The following is a 22,542-nucleotide window of genomic DNA, read 5'->3' as shown; positions in this document are numbered from 1 at the left end:
TAGTGGGAATCTCTCGCACGACTATCCCATTCGCAGAGAAAGCAGCAGTACTTTGTGTATCCAGTCTGCAGACCAAGCAAGAGAGCAACAACCTTTAAATCATGATAATAGGGTTTCCCCTTTCTGGCAATAAAACAGGTGTTAAGATGTTAAAACACCAAACTGAAACCTTTGCAAGGAATCACGTCTGCATTAACCACATATACTTGTGGTGAAGATGCAAAAAAACCATGCTCTGACAGTATGTACATTGTCTTTGAAACTGATTGGTCCACACCAGAGACAGCTTTCTTTAGAGCCTCGTCTTTAGAGCCTAGTCTCAAACAGTGTCAAATCGCCAGAAAGCTGCCACTGATGTTGGTCATTGTTTATGCACCTCAAAAAATGTTCATGTTATCATAGGTTTCCTTCATATGGACTACATGCCCAAGTGGAATTGATGGAAAAATATTGCCATTATGCAGCCAAACAGCTTTAAGACTCATCTTCGATGAATCAATGAACAGTCTCCACTCATCTGGATCATGAACGATGTTGAGGGCTACCATCACACCATCGATGCTGTTGCAGGCTACAAGATCACCTTACATGAAGAATGGGACAATATCCTTTTGACGGTCACGGAACATGGAAACCCTAACATCACCTGCTAGGAGATCCCACTGCTGCAGTCTGGAGCCCAACAGCTCTGCCTTGCTCTTGGGTAGTTCCAAATCCCTGACAAAGTCTTTCAGTTCACCTTGTGTTATGAGGAGTGGTTCAGAGGAGGATGATGGGAGAAAATCTGTGTCATGTGACCTTGATGGTTCAGAACCAGACGTTTCATCCTCTTCCTCATCTGACTCAAGTGAGAATAATTCTGGTGCATCAGGACCTGGCAGTCCTTCTCCGTGGGGTACTGGGCTTATAGCTGATGGAATGTTTGGATAATGCACAGTCCACTTTTTCTTCTTTCACACCTTTCCCAACTGGAGGTGAAGAAGTAAGAATTGCTGATATGATCTGTTGGCTCTCTCCAAATCATTGGCACTGCAAAAGGCATACATTTAATTTTCCTGTTCAACTACTGGCAAAGATTTGTTGCACAAGTGTTACAGCATATGTGTGGGGCCCACTTCTTGTCCTGATCTCCAATTTTGCAGCCAAAATTAAGGTGATAGGCTTTCTTAACCATAGTGGTTATACCGTGCTTTTTGTGATGTAAAGGTCACTTCACCACAAACATAGCAGAAGTTATCTGCTTTGTTCACACAAGTGAAGTACCGGTGAGGACGCTTGACACCGAGGTTGAGGCACACGTGTATTTATTTTACAAGTCGTCACGACAGGACAGCACTAGAGGGGGTATCGGCCCCCTCACCCGTATAACTGGGGATACACCACTAGCTATCCCTGACCTACCCCGAGTCCTCCACTAACGGGCTAGGGGAGGCTGTCTGGCCCGACACTGGTGAGTCGGGCTACGGTACCCGGAATCCCAGAGTACTGACTCTGGTTCACGGGACCACGCCGCTGGCTCGGTCCTGCGCGGCCCTGACAAGGGCGGCGTCTCAGGGGAGTCCAGGGCTCTAGCTACCCGGGTCTTCAATCTTCCCTCCTTTGTTCTAATACTGAGCCCCGAGCTCTCTCTGTCATCCCCTTTTATACCCCCTCCAGGATCACAACCCCGGGCAGCCCTACCCCCAGGCTGCCCGATGCGGACGTCGTTGCGGGCACCCCCCCCGCTTACTCCCGGAGCTCCGCCCACTGTGTTTGTTCGCTGTTTGATCTTATGTACAAACAGCCCCTCCATAACAGCCCTACACAAGTACGAAGCATCTCTGCTCGCTTTGGCTAAATAGAAATGCCTCTTTGCAAAATCGAACACTGACAAATAAGAGAGCACGACACTGTATGATTTCTAGAGCTGATGTAGGGTAATTTGTGCAGCGGAGGGATGTAAGTGTAGCCGGTATGGGCTGAATGTAAATGAACCACAAGTTTAATTGTGAATGAAAGTAATAATGCCCATGGATTAGGCCCATAGGGTCACGTGAGTGCACAGTAGGCCACGCCCACCAGTAAAATAATAAATTCAGGGTACAGGGCACCTATTCAGATTCGGGTGGATGCCGTACAGTACATGGGTTCAGCAGTGAGATGGTGTGAATTGGGGTTGATTGCTGTGCATCTGGTCATAATTATAGATGAACGAATGCTCCTCAGAAGAACACTTTTAAATTAAAGAGTTGCAGTCACACAATCCTCTGGTGTCTCTTGGTGGTGGAGTCATCCAATTCTCAGAAGGAGGGCAGAACACAACGCAGAGTATCCACTCATTGCCTCCGAACTCATCTACTATTATTGTTGTTTTTTTGTACTTATTAACCAGCCTGTCTCCTCGTAACGAGCACGGGAGGAGAGGGATAGGGCAGGCCGGTTACACTTGGTGCCGTGACTCTTTTCCTGTATCAGCCATTGTAATTTGGCTGCCGAGGTTTTGTTGCAGGTGTGTGGGTATCTGACCACATATACAATTTGGAATTTTCCCTGTAAAAATTCATGAATGCACAGCATCGCCTCCAGGGTGGGAAAATAACGTTACATATTTTTCTCATTATTTTGCACGCATTTAGTCGATGCAGTTATTTTTTTTGTTTAAAAAATATATATATCTTTAGTTTCCTCTATCTTTGTTTTTGGATCCCCTTCAATTTGGGAAGGAATGACTGACATTATTTTCTTGTTTCTGACTTTTGTGTGTGTGTCAGGTATCATTGAACCATTGAAATATTTTTTCCAGTTGTGTGGGTTCAATGTCAGGAGTGGTACCCATATCACCTATAGGGTTCACAGGCACGCGGCCGTCCAGCATTATGGACTCAGGTTTCGAGGGCACGTCTAAAGTCACCAGTGAGGGTGTAACTTTGGCATGCCAGTTTGATGACAGCCCAAAAACTTCAGATGTTGCAGGCGCAGGTGCTACAAGTACCCCAAGACCAGGACAGGAGATAGGGTCAAGCAAAGAGGGCCAGATTGGTGGTGAGCTCAATGACATAATTACCCAGCTGGTACACGAAATTGGCCAATCGGTGACCTTGCAACTGCAGTCAAGCAGCAGGACTAACGATGCCAGTGGGTGACCAGCCTTCAATTCAAAGTTCATCCGGGATTCGGTTAGTTGTGCAGTCTGATGCCAAGGAGCCTCCATTCTTTCGGGATGATGGTTCGGGTAAGTACACAATCCAGGAATGGAACTCATGGAGACATTCCTTAGGAAGCATGCATGTCCGGCAAACATATATTCAGAAGAGATAGCCTGCAAATTGATGGGAAGAGCCCGGGATATTGTGAAAATCAAATTGTGTGGGAGTCCAAAACTGTCCCCAGAAAATAATCCCAAATAGTTTTTTGACATTCTAAAACAACATTTTAGTGAGCTGACCTACTCCGCAATGCCTCTTGCAGACTTTTATAACACATTTTAAATTTCAGGGGAAGGGGTAATAGATTAATTATTGGGTGCGGCTTCACAAGGCTGTTGAGGTAGCAACAGAGTGCCTACAGAGGCTGGGTCGCAGTATTGAGGACCTTGGTCAAGAGGTGGCGATGATGTTCATGAAACACTGTCCAGACCTGACACTTGCTGGAATCTTCCGGTTCAAGGCAGTGGAAAGTGGACTGTCGAGGAAGTCCAGGAAAGACTCGAGGAGCACTTGCGTGATAGGACAGCACGGACATTGAATGGACCACAGAAATTGCCAGGAACAAGACATGTTGTTGCTAATGTTCAAATGAGTGAGCCGATATCTAGATGCCCAGAGAACCCTGGAGGAAACCTTCAACAGGACTCATCAACTCGGGGACCCATGGGAGGCAAGGAGACCACCGACACGTTGCGCATGAGGAGGAGGCTGATCAATCGGCTGGACAGGGTCTTGGATCAGCAGGTACAAGTGTCTGGGATGGGACAGCATCCGATGGGAGGAAACCCATTCAGATTATGCAAGGCATGTGGTGTGTGCAATGAAGAAGACCACACAACACTACTGCACTGCAGAGGGGCCAACTTATGTTTGCTTTGCAGCTGGTCATTGGAAACGGGATTGCCCCCTGCAGAATGGACGTGCAGCAGAGGGACCAGGCAATCGAAGGCCTTCACATCAGCTGCCGTTAAACTAGATCACTCACACTCAAAGAGGGTCTGTGTGGGTGTTCATAATTCCCTCGAACAGGTTGAGGTCGACTTACAACAATTACATGCTGAGGTCCAAGGATCATTGTCGAAGGACCACACACTAGTTATCCAGGAATCTCAGAGAGTGAATGTCTTCAGCGAGCTTTTCTACATTCCGGTCAATGTCGGGGGCCGAGTACAGCTAAAGGGCATGCTGGATTCGGGATCGATGGCATGCACCATCAGTGAATAGGCAGAGCGACTCTTGATGAAGGCAGGCTTGAATCTTGTGAAACACCCAGCAGATCGCTTGGCTCTTGTGGGTTGTGGCGGAATTCGGACACAACCGAAGTGTGTCTATGACCAACAACTAAGCATGGGCGGAGTAAGCATGGTCGTGCCAACCTTGGTGGTTCCGGGTCAAACCAACGATATCATAGTGGGCTCGAATGTCATCAAGCAGCTACTGAAGGCTATGAGAAAAAAAAATTCTTACCTGTGGTGGACCCTGTGTCTGGTGAAGAAATGACCGAGGAGTTTGTTTCTGCGAGTGGATCAGAATCCCGTGATAGGTAAAGTAGCTCCGAACCAGAGCATCGCGAATTGTCACTGAGAGGATCAGAGGGCTCAAGAGCTTCATTAGAGAATGAGGAGCCTTTTGAGTGCAGAATGTCGTGGATGCTACACGGTGCTGGAGATGGGACTACTCAGGATTCTCGGGATCAGATCGGCTATTCTGTTCATGGGAGGAGTGATTTGTGTTTGATCCAAGGTTCTGTGGATTAAAGAGATGTGAGTGCGCAAGAAACCGAGGCGTTGGGAGCTCGAGTTGCTCCAGATGATTCTTAACAAAATGAGATCAGTCGTGGCTCATCGCACACTTTTGATAGAGACTCGGCTACTGGTGGTAATTTAGCTCGAGCGACACAAATTGTGGGGACTAATGGGAATGATCATGAATTGGGGTGTCCTTATAGAACAAGGGCTGGAAGGGAAGTGCGGCCAATAACCCGACTAATTGAAACTATGCTACATAGACCCATTCTGGGTAACATGGGCGTATGACGTAGGTCGAAATCAATGCTAAATATGTGTAATGCGGGTGTAAACGGCCCTCCGGAGGTGCCGTCATGAGGGGAGGAGTTAGGTCACGTGGGGGGGTGAGGGGTTAGGCTATAGAAGGAGGGGAACCGGAAGAGGACGGGGAGTGACGGGGAACCAGGAACAGAGAGAGGCCACGAAGGGCGAAGCGGAGGGTGGCGAGATCGCCACGAACACGGGGGAGCGAGGATCGGCACCGTTGGCCAGCGGTGACCGACCCGAAGCAGCGGGAGTCTGCATAGAGGTAGCAGCGAGTCTGCAGGGAGGAGGTTACGGTAGATGAAGCAGAGAGTCAGAGGGAAGAAGGAGCTATAATAGCAGTGAATAGCCGGGGGCTACAAATACAGAGTTATAACAGAGTGCCGTGTGGGTGAGGACGAGAACCCAATAAAAGACACGAAGACAGAAGGAAGTGTCTGAGTCCTTTTATTACACTGGAGTCAGAAGTAAAACGGCATGGCGAAACAACTGAGGAAAAAGAATATTCCATCCCCGGCGTCGGCTTCATCTTCGGACGACGACGATCTTCCTCCTGAGGTCGGCTTCACTTCGGCGGAGGGAGAGATCCGTGAGGGCCCGGGCGTCGAGGAGGTGGCCCCTTCGTCCGACCCATCTGCGTTGAAGGACGAAGATTTAAGATGGATCCGGATGGCGGAGCAACTGGCAACCCTAAAAACCGTCATCACAGAGTTGTGTGACCTTGTCACGCCAAGGGCGGCGTTGGAAGGTGATGGTGGTGATCGGCAGGAGCCCGGGTCGTCTTCGATGGCGCCGCCATCGGCCACGCGGCGTGAAGACGCCATCTTGGGCGTGGCGCACCACGGAAGGCGGGAAGCCGCCATTTTGGGGCCGCCGCGAGGATCGTCCGCCATTTTGGCGACACAGCGTTGCGACGCCTTGCTGAACTTACCGCCGGAAGAGTCAGCGACGGACGGAAGCAAGCCAAGGAGTCGCAGTCGTCACCTTACAACCGTCAAAGAGTTCTCCATCGGGGGCGATTGGAGTGCGTTCGCCTGCAGATTTTTGGCGGCGGTACGTACGGCAAGGTGGACGGACGCTGAGGCACTGGAGGTGCTCCCGACTCTTCTTGATGATGAGTCCGTTCGGTTTTTTCGCTCTATAAAAGCTGCGAAGAAGAAAACTCTGCGAGGGGTGTTCGAGGAAATGGCGGACGCGTACGAGCCACCGGATGACGCCCATCGCCGATTCGTGCAGCGGCAACGCGCACCTGAGGAGTCACCTGTAGCGTACAGGGGCGCCGTGTTGGAACTCGCTATGGCCGCTTACCCGGAGACGGAGCCTGACCTGCTGGAACCACTCATCTTGGGGAAGATGTTGGAGTTGTCCCGAGATCTCGGCATTCCCATGCAGGCGTGCGGTCACGAAAAACTCACGTCCCAGACCACGGCCAAGTGTTTGGACGCCCAGTTCAATCTCCGCCGCTGGAAACAGGTGACGGCGTGGACGGGCGGTCCTGTCGTCGATGGGGGGGCCGTAGGGTGGGACCCTACGAAGGCCGTGTACGTGCCGGATGCGACCGGCCCAAAGGAGTTGTCGGCCGCCTCCACTCCGTGGCCGGCTCGAAGCGGGCCAGGGCCGCGGGCTCCGCCGCCGGCGCGGCCGCGTCGGGACGGGGTGCCCGCTGCGCGCCGCCCCGACGTCGACTGCTTCCGCTGCGGCCGTCGGGGCCACTATGCCAGGGACTGCTGGGCCCGGGTTCCGGGGCCGCCCCAGCAGGAGGCCTCGACAGCGGACGCCCCAAAGAAAGACCCTCCGGCACAGGCAAGTCGGTGCGCACCAGACACCCGGCAAGGCCTGACACCTCACTCATCGCCGTTGTTATGCGACGCGGATGTTGTAAAATACGGGAGGCCAGTATCTGAGCCTTGTCGCTCGATAACGCAGTGGCGTAAGCTGGCTCGGCGGGTTGTCGCGGCCGCTACCGGTTCGTCCACTGTACCTGGGTCCATCCAAGGGGTGGACGTACGTATTTTGGTGGATTCCGGTGCGTCCGCGACCATTATTTCGGATGTGATATTCCATCTTTTGAACATCCCACCGGGGGCCGTGAGGCCGGCTTACGCTTCCTGCATCGCTGCGAACGGGGGTAGTATGGGCATCGTGGGACAGGTGGACGCTAACATTTCTATCGGGGGTGTCTCGGCCTCGGGCGTTGTGTTGATTTCGAGGTCCCTGGCGGTTCCTTGCCTGTTGGGTACGGATTTTTTGGCTAAGATGCCCATTCTAATTAGAATCAATGAAAATTGCATAGAACTACCGGGGGGCCGGAAATTGGAATTTTTACAGTCCGCCTGGGGGCGACCGGCTCCTGTCGCCCAGGTGCAGGCGCTATCGGAAGTTTCGGTTGATATTCCACCTGGCTCTCAGATGCTCATTCCCTTACGATACCGGAAGCCGGTTCCGGGTCGGCAGGGTGCTTTTGGGATTTTGCTGTCGCCGTCCGCCGCGGTTACGGGCGGCTTAGCGCTGGTAGGGGCGCAAACTATTGTCCGTCCAGATCAGCGCCCGTTTTTGCAGGTGTTAAATGCGGGTGCTGAAAGCGTGTGTGTGCCAGCTGGTACCGTTGTGGCACATGCCACTACGGCGTTTACGGCCCAGAGTGACCTGCCGGACGGGGGGCTTGTGGGTGGTGTTTCACACGATGGAGGGGTTGATGATCGTTGGATCGCCGAATTATGTGGGGAAAATTCGGCCCTTTCCACCGAGCAGCGTTGTGCGATTCATAAATTATTATCGAGCTATTCCGATGTGTTTAGCTCGGACGATTTGGACTTGGGACGCACCTCGCTTCTCTCTCATCATATCGACACGGGGGACGCTGCCCCTATCCGGTTGAACTCGCGTCGGATGAGTCCGGCTGAGCGTGAGCATGTTCGAGGGGCAGTGGAAGACATGTTGAAAGCGGATATTATATCTCCGTCTAATAGCCCATGGGGCGCGCCTGTTGTGTTGGTTAAAAAGAAGGATGGTAAATTGCGATTTTGTGTGGATTTTCGGAAGCTGAATAAAGTGTCGGTGGCAGATGCGTATCCCCTGCCGCGTATGGACGATTCTCTCGACGCCTTGTCAGGGGCTAAGTTTTTTTCAACGCTAGATCTCTCTTCGGGCTTCTGGCAGCTCCCCCTTGACGAGCCCTCGCGAGAAAAGACAGCTTTCCGTACGCCGCAGGGGTTATTCCAATTTAACTGTCTTCCGATGGGGTTGAATGCTGCCCCTGCCACTTTTCAGAGGTTGATGGAGTTGGTGTTGACGGGGTTGCAGTGGGAGACATGTCTCATTTATTTAGATGATATTATTGTCTTCAGCCGCACATTTGATGAGCATTTACTGCGGTTGGAGGCTGTATTTGCCAGAATGCGTTCTGCTAATTTGAAATTCAAGCCTAAGAAATGTCATTTACTGCAACGCTCCGTTCGATACTTGGGACATATTGTTAGTGCGGACGGGGTGGCCACGGATCCAGAGAAAACTGCTTGTGTCCGGGATTGGGCAACCCCGGCCACGGTGGGTGATGTGCGTCGGTTTTTGGGGTTCGCCTCATATTATCGGAGGTTTGTTCCGAATTTCGCTACTATCGCCAGGCCTTTGCATCTCCTTACTGGGAAGGGGCATAAATTTGTGTGGGGACCGCCGGAGGAGGCGGCGTTTCGGAGCCTGCGCGATTTACTGGCTACTGCGCCGACGTTGGATTATCCGGATTTTGAACATCCCTTCATTCTGGATACTGATGCGAGTGACACTGGTATTGGGGCGGTGTTGTCCCAGTCAAAAGGTGGTGTTGAGCGTGTGGTGGCGTATGGGAGTCGAGTTTTGTCTCCCGCGGAAACCCGTTACTGCGTCACTCGCAGGGAACTTTTGGCTATTGTGTTTTTTCTCCGCCAATTTCGACCGTATCTGTACGGTCGGTCGTTTATTGTCCGCACGGACCATGCGGCCTTACAGTACGCTCTTAAGATGGACCAGCCATCCGGACAATTGGCGAGATGGCTGGACACGTTGCAAGAATTTTCCTTCCAAATTCACCATCGGAAGGGTGTGCGTCACGCTAACGCGGACGCACTGTCCAGGTTGCCGCAACAATCCCCTTGTGCGTGTGCGTCGGGGACGCATAGGTGTGGACCGACTCAGCCCCCCCCTCAGCCTGTCGCGCTGGCGGTGGATGTTCTCGAAACTCCGCTTACACCGGGACCGGTTGATGGGGGACCGGGTGACGGGATTTTGTGTCTTCCGAGGTCTGTGTGGATTCGGGAGCAAATGTTGGATGATTCTTTGGTGTCGTTACGAAAACGAACGGAGAAGGCGGGTAAGGAACTCGGTGCGGGTGGTATTTCGGAAACTGCTCTCCGAGATGGGTTACTGATGTGGAGGGAAGGGATACAGGAACACTGGCGTCTCGTTGTGCCTGCGTCATTGCGGTACGAGTTGATTAGATCTTTGCACTGTGACACACTTTTACACCTGGGGGTGCAGAAAACCCTATTGACGCTGCAACGAGACTATTATTGGCACGGCATGACGACGGATGTCGTCGGTCACGTTCGCGCGTGTCCCGATTGTGCCCGCCGTAAACCACCTAAACATCCATATGTTCCGCCGATACAATCGATTCAAGTATCTCGGGTTAATGAGCTGGTGGCGTTAGATATTTTGGGACCCTTTCCGCCATCCGCTAAGGGAAATAAGTATTTACTGGTGGGGGTGGAGTACCTCTCTCGCTGGCCGATGGCCTGGCCTTTGCCTGACCAGTCAGCGGCGTCTATCACTGACGCCTTTCTATTTGGGTATGTAATGGACAAGGGGGCGCCGGAGAGGCTCCTTACAGATCAGGGGCGTAACTTTTCGTCCAAATTGTTGGGGGAGGTGTGTGCGGCTTTGGGAACTAAAAAGATACGGACGTCCCCCTACCACCCACAAACGGATGGGATGGTGGAACGGTTGAATCGGACTCTGTCCGCCATGCTGTGCCATACAGTCGGGGAAAATCAATCTGATTGGGATTTGCATATCCCTGGGGTGCTTTCGGCGTATCGCATGACGCCGCACGCGGCTACTGGATACTCGCCGTTCTTCCTTATGTACGGCCGTGAGAATGTGCCGCCGATTAATGAGCAGTTGGGAACCGGTGCGAGGGGGCCTGTTAAGCCTCTTCCTGAGTATATTCAGGACAACGTTCGCCGTGTCACTGAGGCGAGGGAAAGAGCCCGCATGGCTACAGCCAAAGCTCAGGCCAGGAATGAGCGGTGTGCCCGACGTTCGAAGGGGGAGTGCCCCTGGAAGAAGGGGGACCTGGCCTGGCTTCATTGCCCACAGGTGCGGCCAGGTACCTCTCCTAAATTACACAAACCGTGGCAAGGTCCGGTCCGCCTCATTGAGGTTCCCAACCCACAGTCGGCGCGTGTTCAGGTTGGTTCGCGGCGCTGGTTCGTGCATACATCCCGGTTGAAGCCATACATTGCCCCGCGGCCGGATGCGTCATCTCCCGAAGTTGCCTTGCCGGGGTCTGTTGCTGCCGACTCGCCCTTGCCTGTGTCTGCTGACCTTGCGAAAGCGCCTGCCGTACCCTTCACAGACAAGCCGGCCGTGACAGCGCAGGGAGGAGGACGTTCCGCTCGTGGGATGCCGACCGGTGCCGCGGAACCCACGGGACCTGCAGCTCTTCCTATCCCTCCGCGGACGCGAGTACGGGATGTCTCTGGACGCGAGCGGGACAGTGGCGGGCCTCCAATGGCGATGGAAGAACTTGCGCCCGTCGCCCCTAAAACCCTTCCACGTTCCCGCTCGGCGGGTGGGCTGCCGACCGTCCGGGACGGCCCGGCTACCCGTACTCGCTCGAAATCCCTCACGTTTCGTTAGATTGTGTTGTGTTGTGTTCATTGTTATATTGTTCTTGCATGCTTCGTGTCTTTTTACGTGTTGGCCCTTTACACCCGCATTGCTTTTCAGGTTGCAATTCAGCCGAGGTCGGCTGGATTTTCTTTATGGGGGAGGGTGATGTAATGCGGGTGTAAACGGCCCTCCGGAGGTGCCGTCATGAGGGGAGGAGTTAGGTCACGTGGGGGGGTGAGGGGTTAGGCTATAGAAGGAGGGGAACCGGAAGAGGACGGGGAGTGACGGGGAACCAGGAACAGAGAGAGGCCACGAAGGGCGAAGCGGAGGGTGGCGAGATCGCCACGAACACGGGGGAGCGAGGATCGGCACCGTTGGCCAGCGGTGACCGACCCGAAGCAGCGGGAGTCTGCATAGAGGTAGCAGCGAGTCTGCAGGGAGGAGGTTACGGTAGATGAAGCAGAGAGTCAGAGGGAAGAAGGAGCTATAATAGCAGTGAATAGCCGGGGGCTACAAATACAGAGTTATAACAGAGTGCCGTGTGGGTGAGGACGAGAACCCAATAAAAGACACGAAGACAGAAGGAAGTGTCCGAGTCCTTTTATTACATATGGGCAGCCATTGTGAGATTTGTTGAGCATTTCATTAAGTTTTTGTTCATTTTTTTATTTGTTCTTCCCTTATTGCCTGTCCAGAGGGGTAGGTTATTTTTGGGAACCAAAACGTGTCGGGAGGCTCAGGCAGAAGAGTGACCAAGTCCAGTGGGGTGCATAAGGCACCACATTAAACTAAGGGACACCTGGGACGGCTCATCCTCGATGTTCTCCTTACTTTTAAAGCGAGTAGCTACTAAGCTGTGATAAGGAGACCAAGTCCTAGAGGTATACTTGGGTCCAGATGCTGGGTCATCTCGTCTCGGTGTTGTACTGGAGAAGTCTAGTGGCCTCTGTCGTGAGAGATGCTGATAGGTTCTATATATTGTTTTGGAAAACAGGAGTACAACAATTAGTGTGGTTCAGGTGGGGTGAGTGCAGCCGGTATGGGCTTAAATGTAAATGAACCACAAGTATAATTGTGAATGAAAGTAATAATGGCCGTAGATCTGGCCCATTGGGTCACGTGAGTGCACAGTAGGCCACGTCCACCAGTAGAGTAATCAATTCAGGGTACAGGGCACCTATTCAGATTTGGGTGGACGCTGTACAGTACAGGGGTTGAGCAGTGAGATGGTGTGAATTGGGGTTGATGGCTGTGCATCTGGTCATAATGACAGATGCACGAATGCTCCTCAGAAGAACACTTTGAAATAAAGGGTTGCAGTCACACAATCCTCTGGTGTCCCTTGGTGGTGAACTCATCCAATTCTCAGAAGGAGGGCAGAACACAACGCTTAGTACCCATTCATCGCCTTCGAACTCATCATCTACTATTTTTTTTTTGTACTTATTAACACTAGACTCGTTATGATTGCATTATCCATAACTTCTAGGAATAACATGATGTAATTCATATCATGTATGATGCAATACCAGGTTCAGATTACATCATTCATTGTTTTGCTCAAAAAGCAAGGACTGTCCAAACCCAGTCATAGATGTATTCATAGATCCAGTGAAATATGTATTTTAGTCATTTCTGGTTTAAATTGAGATCCATTCCCTTTATAACTCACTTATCCTCCATAATGCCCAAGTCAAGGGTCGTATATAGTGACCGAGTAGCATATCTTGAAAACTGGAGCCAATCAACAATTTTAAGCATCATTTTCATTCTCAGTGACCTATAATTTGTAAAGTTGGACTACATTTATTTCTTAAGCATGTTGGCTGTAGACCAGTGTAATTTGAGGATGGGTTATGATATTCGTCACTAGTGTTGTCCGTGAACAGGAATCGAACACAGGTCGCCGGGTTCGTAATGCAATCCACTCACCGCTGTGCGACCGCTCAACATACAACAACACACCCCACGTAACCCATCCAATCACCCATCTATTTACCCACCCACCAACTCACCACACTGCACTTCTCTCTGCTTTTTCCCTCGCTCCGCTCCACTCTGGAATCCCCTTTCCCATCATCACCACCACCACCATCGTCCCTTCTACCCTCGCGCTCACAACAAGAACCTCTCTCAATTCGAGACATGACTTCTCTATTCTCGTTACAACGTTGTTAGTGCTGTTTGTTGCTGGCCGCTTGGTGTTTAAGGGCCGTCGGGCGCTGTGCTGAGTGACTGTGTGTTTTAGTCAAGACATGAGGTGACCACATGGATGGGAATCAGTGGGCACCATCAGTGGACAGCACCAGTGGATCCTACCTGTGGCCACCAGTTTGCGAGGATGGGCATGGGTGGCGATGTGGCCCCCGGTTGTAGCGGCAATCTTGATGATTGGGGGGGGGGAGGGGGGGAGGGGGGCGCTACCTGTCATAGCCATAGAGGTAGATGACGCCGATGACCTCGAAGAAGGCGATGACGAGCAGTGGCACCGAGCCGGCATAGTTGTCAAAGACGGTGAGCCAGTAGTTCCCTGAGCTCAACGTGAACACCAGGCCAAGCAGCATGCACGCCAGGCACAGCACGCCTGCACCGCCGCCGCCACCACCACACCCGCCACCAATCATCGTCATCATCGTCATCATCGTCATCATCATCGTCACTCCAATCGAATTACCAATGGAAGCTTCGCCGAGTCCCACGACCCTTGTTCAGGAGGGTCCTGCCATGTGTTTGCAGTGCCAGGGGAGTCGATGGCCGTGCTCTGTGGAATCCTGCTCGGATTTGGATTCGTGATGGCGGCACACAATGGCCTCCTCTTGGGTGAGTGGTCGAGTGAGTGGATGGGTGAGTCAATGGGTGGATGGGTGAGTGGGTGGGTGGGTCAGTGAGTGGATGAGTGAGTGTGTGCGTGGGTACGTGACTGAGTGGGTGAATGGGTGGGTGAATGAGTGTGTGAGTGGATGACTAATTGGATGAGTGGGTGTAGTGAGTCGGTGAAAAGGAGAGCGAGTGGGTGGATGGATGGATCAATGGGTGGGTGGATGGATGAGTGGGTGGATGGGTGAGAGGCTAGATGGGTGAGTTTGTAATTTACCACAAAGCACTTGAACGGCTCAAACACATTAATATCAATCTCTCACGGTCGCTCTTCATTGGCAGCACAAAATCATCAGCACTACCATCGTCCCCATCATCGCCGTGCGGAAGCGAGCGAGGTACCTGTGACGGCCTCCTTGGGCATGGACTTGGGGATGACTCCGAGGTCGGTGAGCGGGTTGATAATCCCCTCAATGTTGCCGAACATGGTGGAGAGGCCCAGCATGAAGAGCATGATGAAGAAGAGCACCGACCACACCTGCGGCCACGCGACGCATCGCGCCCGTGGTCAGAGGCTCACGATGGCCGAGCGGGGGCGCGAGTGGGGACCGCGAGTGAGTGACCCCTGCGAGTGAGTGACTCTCTGAGTGAGTAATTCTGTGAGGGAGTCACCCTGCGAGTGAGTGACCCTGCGAGTGAGTGACTCTGCGAGTGAGTGACTGTGAGTGAGTGACCTCTGGGCGTGTTCACCTGGGAGCCGGGCATGTTAACGATGGCTTCTGTGAAGATGATGAAGGCCAGGCCGGTCCCAGACGCAGCCTGGCAGGGGGGAGGAGGGGGAAGGGATTACTACACCTAACGAGCGGACAACTCACATCCTTCCCAAGTCTCCTCCCTCCACACAACAAATACAATTGCGCGTTTTACACATCCCATCAGCCCCACACACGGCCTTCTGCTGTCTGCGAGCGCATTTCATCGGCAGCATTGGTTCAAAAACGCAGGCGAAACTCCGCCCCGGTTTCGAGCTGCCAAGGAGACGCTGCATCAGTCAGCCTTGCTGGAACCTAACGCCGCAGGTTCGTTGCCTGCAGATGTAGTCGGCAAGGAGCCTCGGTCCACACTACGGAGTGATCGTCACCAGTTGTGCGTGGGGCGTGGCCTCCACGAGGGTGCGAGAGCTCAACTCCGTGTTCCCACAGAGACCACCATCAGGACGTTCGGTCCATCAGCCGATTGGCTTTCACGGCCTCTTCGACCTTGACCCAGGAGGTTCCAGAATTTACGAACCGCCGTTGAGGCCCCCTCCCCATCGTCCCCAAGACCCGCGAACTCCCCCCCCCCTCGCCCCTCCCCTCGCCCCTCCCCAGCAGCCCCTCTCCCCAGTCCCGTGCATTGTTGAGCAAGTCCTGGAGGACAACGCCTCAATTATAATGAATCAACCCAGGAATATTTCCTCCTCCAACACCCTGAGCAGGGCCGCCACGGTGGTGAGTTGGTCGCTACCTCGCCTGCTATACAGGAGGTCGTGGGTTCCATCCCAACCCTGACGCCTGCTGCTGTATTTTTGGAGTTTGCGTGTCTCTCTTCTCGTGGTCGCGTGGATTTTTCTCCAGCTCCTCCGAGTTTCCCCTCCACGTTGAGAATCGACATGCATTTAGGATATTTGGCTGCTATAGCTTTCCAAATAATGATGATGATGATAAGCCACTTTGTTGAGCTCTCATTCGAGGACAGGTCGGTTCTGAAAATAGCTACATAGCTGAGTAGGGCCTTACCTGGTCAAAGACAAAACAATTTGTGGTTTTAGTCTCGTCACAACTTTGTGAGAGACTCCTGGAGGCGCCTGCCTCCTCAACTTCCATACAGGAGTTACCCTCCAGCCACCCAACCCACTCATTACCCCCTCCCCCCACTGAGAACTCCCCCTCCACCACCCCGCCCGCCCCCCCACCTGGTTGAGGAAGTCCTGGAGGTCGCAGTAGCGCAGGGCGAGCGCGTCCACGCGGCCCGGCCACGTGGAATTGAGTGCGGCGAGGTCGGCTTCGTAGGAGGCCCGCGTGATGTTGCCCTCGGGCAGGTCGAACTCGTTCACGAGGGACAGGATGTTCCTGGGGGGGCGGGGGCAGCGGGGGTGGTGGGGGCACACCAACCACCCACGATCATAATCTTGATTTATCTGATGAACCATGAAGCTTTATTTCACCCATGTCCAGCAGGGGCACGGGGTCAGAAGGTTACAACACCCAGCTGCCACTCTACCCTAGCACCCTACCCACCCCTACCCCCTCCCCTCCGTTCCCCAAACCCCCCCCCCTGTACCTCCACTCACCCCCACCACCCGTCCCCCACCCCGCCCCCCACCCACCCACCCACCCCCGCCCCCCACCCACCCGTCGAGGCAGCCGTTAAAGGCCATGGTGGCCTTGAAGCCCAGGATGCTGAAGATGGGGATGGAGGCGAAGAGCGAGGTCGCGCTGTTGATGCAAGCGATGGTCACCGCGTCCACCTCGCAGTCGTTCCTGCAGCCACAGAGAAAGACCCCCATGCAGCCTCATCACCCACTGTTGGGGAAAGTGCTGTTAGGCAGCACACAACGGAATGGGTTGGCTGGCACCACGCCCGGCCGTCTTTGTCTCCCCAGCGCTGATGTTTACACACCGCACCAGGTGCTCATTTGAAGCCGAGTAGACCTAGGGGAGGCCTAGGACAGGTTCAGATATTCATCACTGGTGTTGGCATTGAGCGGGAATCAAACTGGGGTCGCCGAGTTTGTACCCACGATCGCCAAATATGCAACCCCAGTCATCGGCAAGTCCACTCAGCTCCACGTCCTCCTGTACCGCATCACTCCATCTCATCCCTAGCCCGCGCCCGTGTAGCCCCCTCCATGCTGCCAAACAGAAGCTGTGTCTGTGTGTTGGAGTGTTGTGTGTATGTGTGTTGGAGGGTTGTGTGTGTGTGTTGGAGGGTTGTGTGTATGTGTGTGTTGGAGTGTTGTGTGTGTGTGTGTTGGAGTGTTGTGTGTGTGTGTGTTTTGGAGGGTTGTGTGTGTGAGTGTTGGAGGGTTGTGTGTGTGTGTGTTGGAGGATTGTGTGTGTTGGAGGGTTGTGTGTGTGTGTGTTGGAGGATTGTGTGTCTGTTGGAGGGGTGTGTGTGTGTTGGAGGGTTGTGTGTGTGTGTTGGAGGGTTGTGTGTGTGTTGGAGGGTTGTGTGTGTGTGTGTGTTGGAGGGTTGTGTGTATTTTGGAGAGTTGTGTGTGTGTTGGAGGGTTGTGTGTGTGTGTGTTGGAGGGTTGTGTGTGTTGGAGGATTGTATGTGTGTGTCTGTTGGAGGGTTGTGTGTATGTTGGAGGGTTGTGTGTGTGTTGGAGGGTTGTGTGTGTGTTGGAGGGTTGTGTGTGTGTGTTGGAGGATTGTGTGTGGGTGTGTGTGTTGGAGGGTTGTGTGTATGTTGGAGGGTTGTGTGTGTGTGTTGGAGGGTTGTGTGTGTATTGGAGGGTTGTGTGTGTGTGTGTTGGATAGTTGTGTGTGTGTGTGTTGGAGGGTTGTGTGTGTGTGTGTGTTGGAGGATTGTGTGTATTTTGGAGGGTTGTGTGTGTGTGTTGGAGGGTTGTGTGTGTGTGTTGGAGGGTTATGTGTGTGTTGGAGGGTTGTGTGTGTGTGTGTTGGAGGGTTGTGTGTGTGTGTGTTGGAGGGTTGTGTGTGTGTGTTGGAGGGTTGTGTGTGTGTGTGTGTTGGAGGATTGTGTGTGTGTGTTGGAGGATTGTGTGTATGTTGGAGGGTTGTGTGTATGTGTGTGTTGGAGGGTTGTGTGTGTGTGTGTGTTGGAGGATTGTGTGTGTGTGTTGGAGGATTGTGTGTGTGTTGGAGGGTTATGTGTGTGTGTTGGAGGATTGTGTGTGTGTGTTGGAGGATTGTGTGTGTGTGTTGGAGGGTTGTGTGTGTGTTGGAGGGTTGTGTGTATGTGTGTGTTGGAGGGTTGTGTGTGTGTGTTGGAGGGTTGTGTGTGTGTGTGTTGGAGGATTGTGTGTGTTGGAGGGTTGTATGTGTGTATGTTAGAGGGTTGTGTGTGTGTGTGTTGGAGGGTTGTGTGTGTGTTGGAGGGTTGTGTGTATGTGTGTGTGTGTTGGAGGGTTGTGTGTGTGTGTTGGAGGGTTGTGTGTGTGTGTGTTGGAGGGTTGTGTGTGTGTTGGAGGATTGTGTGTGTGTTGGAGGATTGTGTGTGTGTTGGAGGGTTGTGTGTGTGTGTTGGAGGGTTGTGTGTGTGTGTGTGTTGGAGTGTTGTGTGTGTGTGTGTTGGAGTGTTGTGTGTGTGTTTTGGAGGGTTGTGTGTGTGAGTGTTGGAGGGTTGTGTGTGTGTGTGTTGGAGGATTGTGTGTTTTGGAGGGTTGTGTGTGTGTTGGAGGGTTGTGTGTGTGTTGGAGGGTTGTGTGTGTGTGTGTGTTGGAGGGTTGTGTGTGTTGGAGGATTGTGTGTATTTTGGAGAGTTGTGTGTGTGTGTTGGAGGGTTGTGTGTGTGTGTTGGAGGGTTGTGTGTGTGTGTTGGAGGGTTGTGTGTGTTGGAGGATTGTATGTGTGTGTCTGTTGGAGGGTTGTGTTTGTGTGTTGGAGGGTTGTGTGTGTGTGTGTTGGAGGGTTGTGTGTGTGTTGGAGGGTTGTGTGTATGTTGGAGGGTTGTGTGTGTGTGTTGGAGGGTTGTGTGTGTGTTGGAGGGTTGTGTGTGTTGGAGGGTTGTGTGTGTGTGTGTGTTGGAAGATTGTGTGTATTTTGGAGGGTTGTGTGTGTGTGTGTGTTGGAGGGTTGTGTGTGTGTGTTGGAGGGTTGTGTGTGTGTGTGTTGGAGAATTGTGTGTGTGTGTTGGAGGGTTGTGTGTGTGTTGGAGGGTTGTGTGTGTGTGTTGGAGGGTTGTGTGTGTGTGTTGGAGGGTTGTGTGTGTGTGTGTTGGAGAATTGTGTGTGTGTTGGAGGGTTGTGTGTGTGTTGGAGGGTTGTGCGTGTGTGTTGGAGGGTTGTGTGTGTGTGTTGGAGGGTTGTGTGTGTGTTGGAGGGTTGTGTGTGTGTGTGTTGGAGGGTTGCGTGTGTGTGTGTTGGAGGGTTGTGTGTGTGTTGGAGGGTTGTGTGTGTGTGTTGGAGGGTTGTGTGTGTGTGTGTTGGAGGGTTGTGTGTGTGTGTTGGAGGGTTGTGTGTGTGTGTGTTGGAGGATTGTGTGTGTGTGTTGGAGGATTGTGTGTATGTTGGAGGGTTGTGTGTATGTGTGTGTTGGAGGGTTGTGTGTGTGTGTGTGTGTTGGAGGATTGTGTGTGTGTGTGTGTGTTGGAGGATTGTGTGTGTGTTGGAGGGTTATGTGTGTGTGTGTTGGAGGATTGTGTGTGTGTTGGAGGGTTGTGTGTGTGTGTGTTGGAGGATTGTGTGTGTATGTTGGAGGATTGTGTGTGTGTGTTGGAGGGTTGTGTGTATGTGTGTGTTGGAGGGTTGTGTGTGTGTGTTGGAGGGTTGTGTGTGTGTGTGTGTTGGAGGATTGTGTGTGTTGGAGGGTTGTGTGTGTGTGTGTTAGAGGGTTGTGTGTGTGTTGGAGGGTTGTGTGTATGTGTGTGTGTGTTGGAGGGTTGTGTGTGTGTGTTGGAGGGTTGTGTGTGTGTGTGTTGGAGGGTTGTGTGTGTGTTGGAGGATTGTGTGTGTGTTGGAGGATTGTGTGTGTGTTGGAGGGTTGTGTGTATGTGTGTGTTGGAGGGTTGTGTGTGTGTGTTGGAGGGTTGTGTGTGTGTGTTGGAGGGTTGTGTGTGTGTTGGAGGGTTGTGTGTGTGTGTTGGAGGATTGTGTGTGTGTGTTGGAGGATTGTGTGTGTGTTGGAGGGTTGTGTGTGTGTGTGTTGGAGGATTGTGTGTGTGTTGGAGGGTTGTGTGTGTGTTGGAGGGTTGTGTGTGTGTGTGTTGGGGGGTTGTGTGTGTGTTCGAGGGTTGTGTGTGTGTGTGTTGGAGGATTGTGTGTGTTGGAGGATTGTGTGTGTGTGTGTTGGAGGGTTGTGTGTGTGTGTGTTGGAGGATTGTATGTGTGTGTGTTGGAGGATTGTGTGTGTGTTGGAGGGTTGTGTGTGTGTTGGAGGGTTGTGTGTGTGTGTGTTGGAGGGTTGTGTGTGTGTGTTCGAGGGTTGTGTGTGTGTGTGTGTTGGAGGATTGTGTGTGTTGGAGGGTTGTGTGTGTGTTGGAGGGTTGTGTGTGTGTGTGTGCGTTGGAGGATTGTGTGTGTTGGAGGATTGTGTGTGTGTTGGAGGGTTGTCTGTGTTTGTCCACACCGGATGGGGTTGTAGCTGGAGAAGGCGATGAGACCGCCGAACGCCAGCGAGAGCGAGTAGAAGATCTGGGTGGAGGCGTCCAACCAAACCTTGGGGTTCTTGAGAACCTCGAGCTGGGGTGGGGGCAGGGCGGTGGAGGGTGTGGTGAGGGTCTGCTGTGGTGAGGGTCTGCTGTGGTGAGGGTCTGCTGTGGTGAGGGTCTGCTGTGGTGAGCGTGTGCTGTGGTGAGGGTCTGCTGTGGTGAGGGTCTGCTGTGGTGAGGGTCTGCTGTGGTGAGGGTCTGCTGTGGTGAGGGTCTGCTGTGGTGAGCGTTTGCTGTGGTGAGGGTCTGCTGTGGTGAGGGTCTGCTGTGGTGAGGGTCTGCTGTGGTGAGCGTTTGCTGTGGTGAGGGTCTGCTGTGGTGAGGGTCTGCTGTGGTGAGGGTCTGCTGTGGGGAGCGTTTGCTGTGGTGAGGGTCTGCTGTGGTGAGGGTCTGCTGTGGTGAGGGTCTGCTGTGGTAAGCGTTTGCTGTGGTGAGGGTCTGCTGTGGGGAGGGTCTGCTGTGGTGAGCGTTTGCTGTGGTGAGCGTTTGCTGTGGTATGGGGCTGCTGTGGTGAGGGTCTGCTGTGGTGAGGGTCTGCTGTGGTGAGCGTTTGCTGTGGTGAGGGTCTGCTGTGGTGAGGGTCTGCTGTGGTGAGGGTCTGCTGTGGTGAGCGTTTGCTGTGGTGAGGGTCTGCTGTGGGGAGGGTCTGCTGTGGTGAGGGTCTGCTGTGGTGAGGGTCTGCTGTGGTGAGCGTCTGCTGTGGTGAGTGTCTGCTGTGGTGAGTGTCTGCTGTGGTGAAGGTCTGCTGTGGTGAGGGTCTGCTGTGGTGAGTGTCTGCTGTGGTGAAGGTCTGCTGTGGTGAGGGTCTGCTGTGGTGAGTGTCTGCTGTGGTGAGTGTCTGCTGTGGTGAGTGTCTGCTGTGGTGAGGGTCTGCTGTGGTGAGTGTCTGCTGTGGTGAGTGTCTGCTGTGGTGAGTGTCTGCTGTGGTGAGGGTCTGCTGTGGTGAGCGTCTGCTGTGGTGAGGATCTGCTGTGGTGAGGGTCTGCTGTGGTGAGCGTCTGCTGTGGTGAGGGTCTGCTGTGGTGAGGGTCTGCTGTGGTGAGGATCTGCTGTGGTGAGGGTCTGCTGTGGTGAGCGTCTGCTGTGGTGAGGGTCTGCTGTGGTGAGGGTCTGCTGTGGTGAGCGTCTGCTGTGGTGAGTGTCTGCTGTGGTGAGTGTCTGCTGTGGTGAGGGTCTGCTGTGGTGAGGGTCTGCTGTGGTGAGTGTCTGCTGTGGTGAGGGTCTGCTGTGGTGAGGGTCTGCTGTGGTGAGGGTCTGCTGTGGTGAGGGTCTGCTGTGGTGATGGTCTGCTGTGGTGAGTGTCTGCTGTGGTGAGGGTCTGCTGTGGTGAGGGTCTGCTGTGGTGAGTGTCTGCTGTGGTGAGGGTCTGCTGTGGTGAGGGTCTGCTGTGGTGAGGGTCTGCTGTGGTGATGGTCTGCTGTGGTGAGTGTCTGCTGTGGTGAGGGTCTGCTGTGGTGAGGGTCTGCTGTGGTGAGTGTCTGCTGTGGTGAGGGTCTGCTGTGGTGAGGGTCTGCTGTGGTGAGGGTCTGCTGTGGTGAGGGTCTGCTGTGGTGAGGGTCTGCTGTGGTGAGGGTCTGCTGTGGTGAGGGTCTGCTGTGGTGACTGGTGGAGAGAGCAGTGCTTCTCAACCTTTGTTGGCAACTGTGTTACCCCCCCTTATTCTTAGGTTTTTTCGGTAAAGTCACGTAGGTAAAAATGTTAAATTAAAATTAATAAACCTCACAATAATAATATCCAAGGCCTACCTTGGCTCCTCCCACCCTCAACCAGTATACTGTATATACAAGGACTGTTTTCTTGGAATTTCTCTTACTTGATACAGCTATCGTGCTGTGATGGTTCCACCTGAAGACGGAAGCTTGTGTTGCCTCCGAAACGTCGTAATTTTTATCTTATTTTTATTTTACTTTGATTAATTTAAATTTTTTACCTACGTGACTTTACCGAAAAAACCTAAGAATATGAATCCTTGCAGTCACGAAAGCTTCAAATCTAGAAGTTACCCCCCATGTTGAATTTAGTTTCAATTGAGTTACACCCCCACCCCTTGCCTGATCCCACGTGGTTCTGACAAATAAATGTTATGAATTAGTAACTGCAAACGAATAAAACAAAATTCAACGGATGCTATGCACGCGCAATGGACCGTTTAGGGGCTTGCTGGTTCTGCTGGTAGCCCACATTGTTAATGATCGATACATTTAGAAAGGTATTTCATCTCGCTCTAGGTTACCATGTGGATTTAC

At 52.9% G+C, this 22,542-nt stretch overlaps 1 protein-coding gene across 1 annotated transcript in view; it reads right to left on the bottom strand.

The window, feature by feature from the left end:
• Window positions 1-22,542, bottom strand: part of LOC133355979 (sodium-dependent neutral amino acid transporter B(0)AT3-like) — a 54,277-nt gene that overhangs the window by 14,231 nt on the left and 17,504 nt on the right. Inside the window, exons 6-11 of the mRNA XM_061573448.1 lie at window positions 20,215-20,327; window positions 16,315-16,443; window positions 15,876-16,032; window positions 14,672-14,740; window positions 14,324-14,459; window positions 13,529-13,688 (exon numbers count right to left, since the gene is read on the bottom strand). Coding sequence (XP_061429432.1) covers window positions 13,529-13,688; window positions 14,324-14,459; window positions 14,672-14,740; window positions 15,876-16,032; window positions 16,315-16,443; window positions 20,215-20,327 — 764 coding nt within the window. The remainder of the gene's footprint in view (window positions 1-13,528; window positions 13,689-14,323; window positions 14,460-14,671; window positions 14,741-15,875; window positions 16,033-16,314; window positions 16,444-20,214; window positions 20,328-22,542) is intronic.

This window comes from Lethenteron reissneri, chromosome 52 (assembly GCF_015708825.2).
Source record: "Lethenteron reissneri isolate LAM-NWPU_2019-01 chromosome 52, ASM1570882v1, whole genome shotgun sequence".
Classification (NCBI taxonomy): Eukaryota; Metazoa; Chordata; class Hyperoartia; order Petromyzontiformes; family Petromyzontidae; genus Lethenteron; species Lethenteron reissneri.
This window is presented reverse-complemented; position numbering and strand designations above follow the sequence as displayed.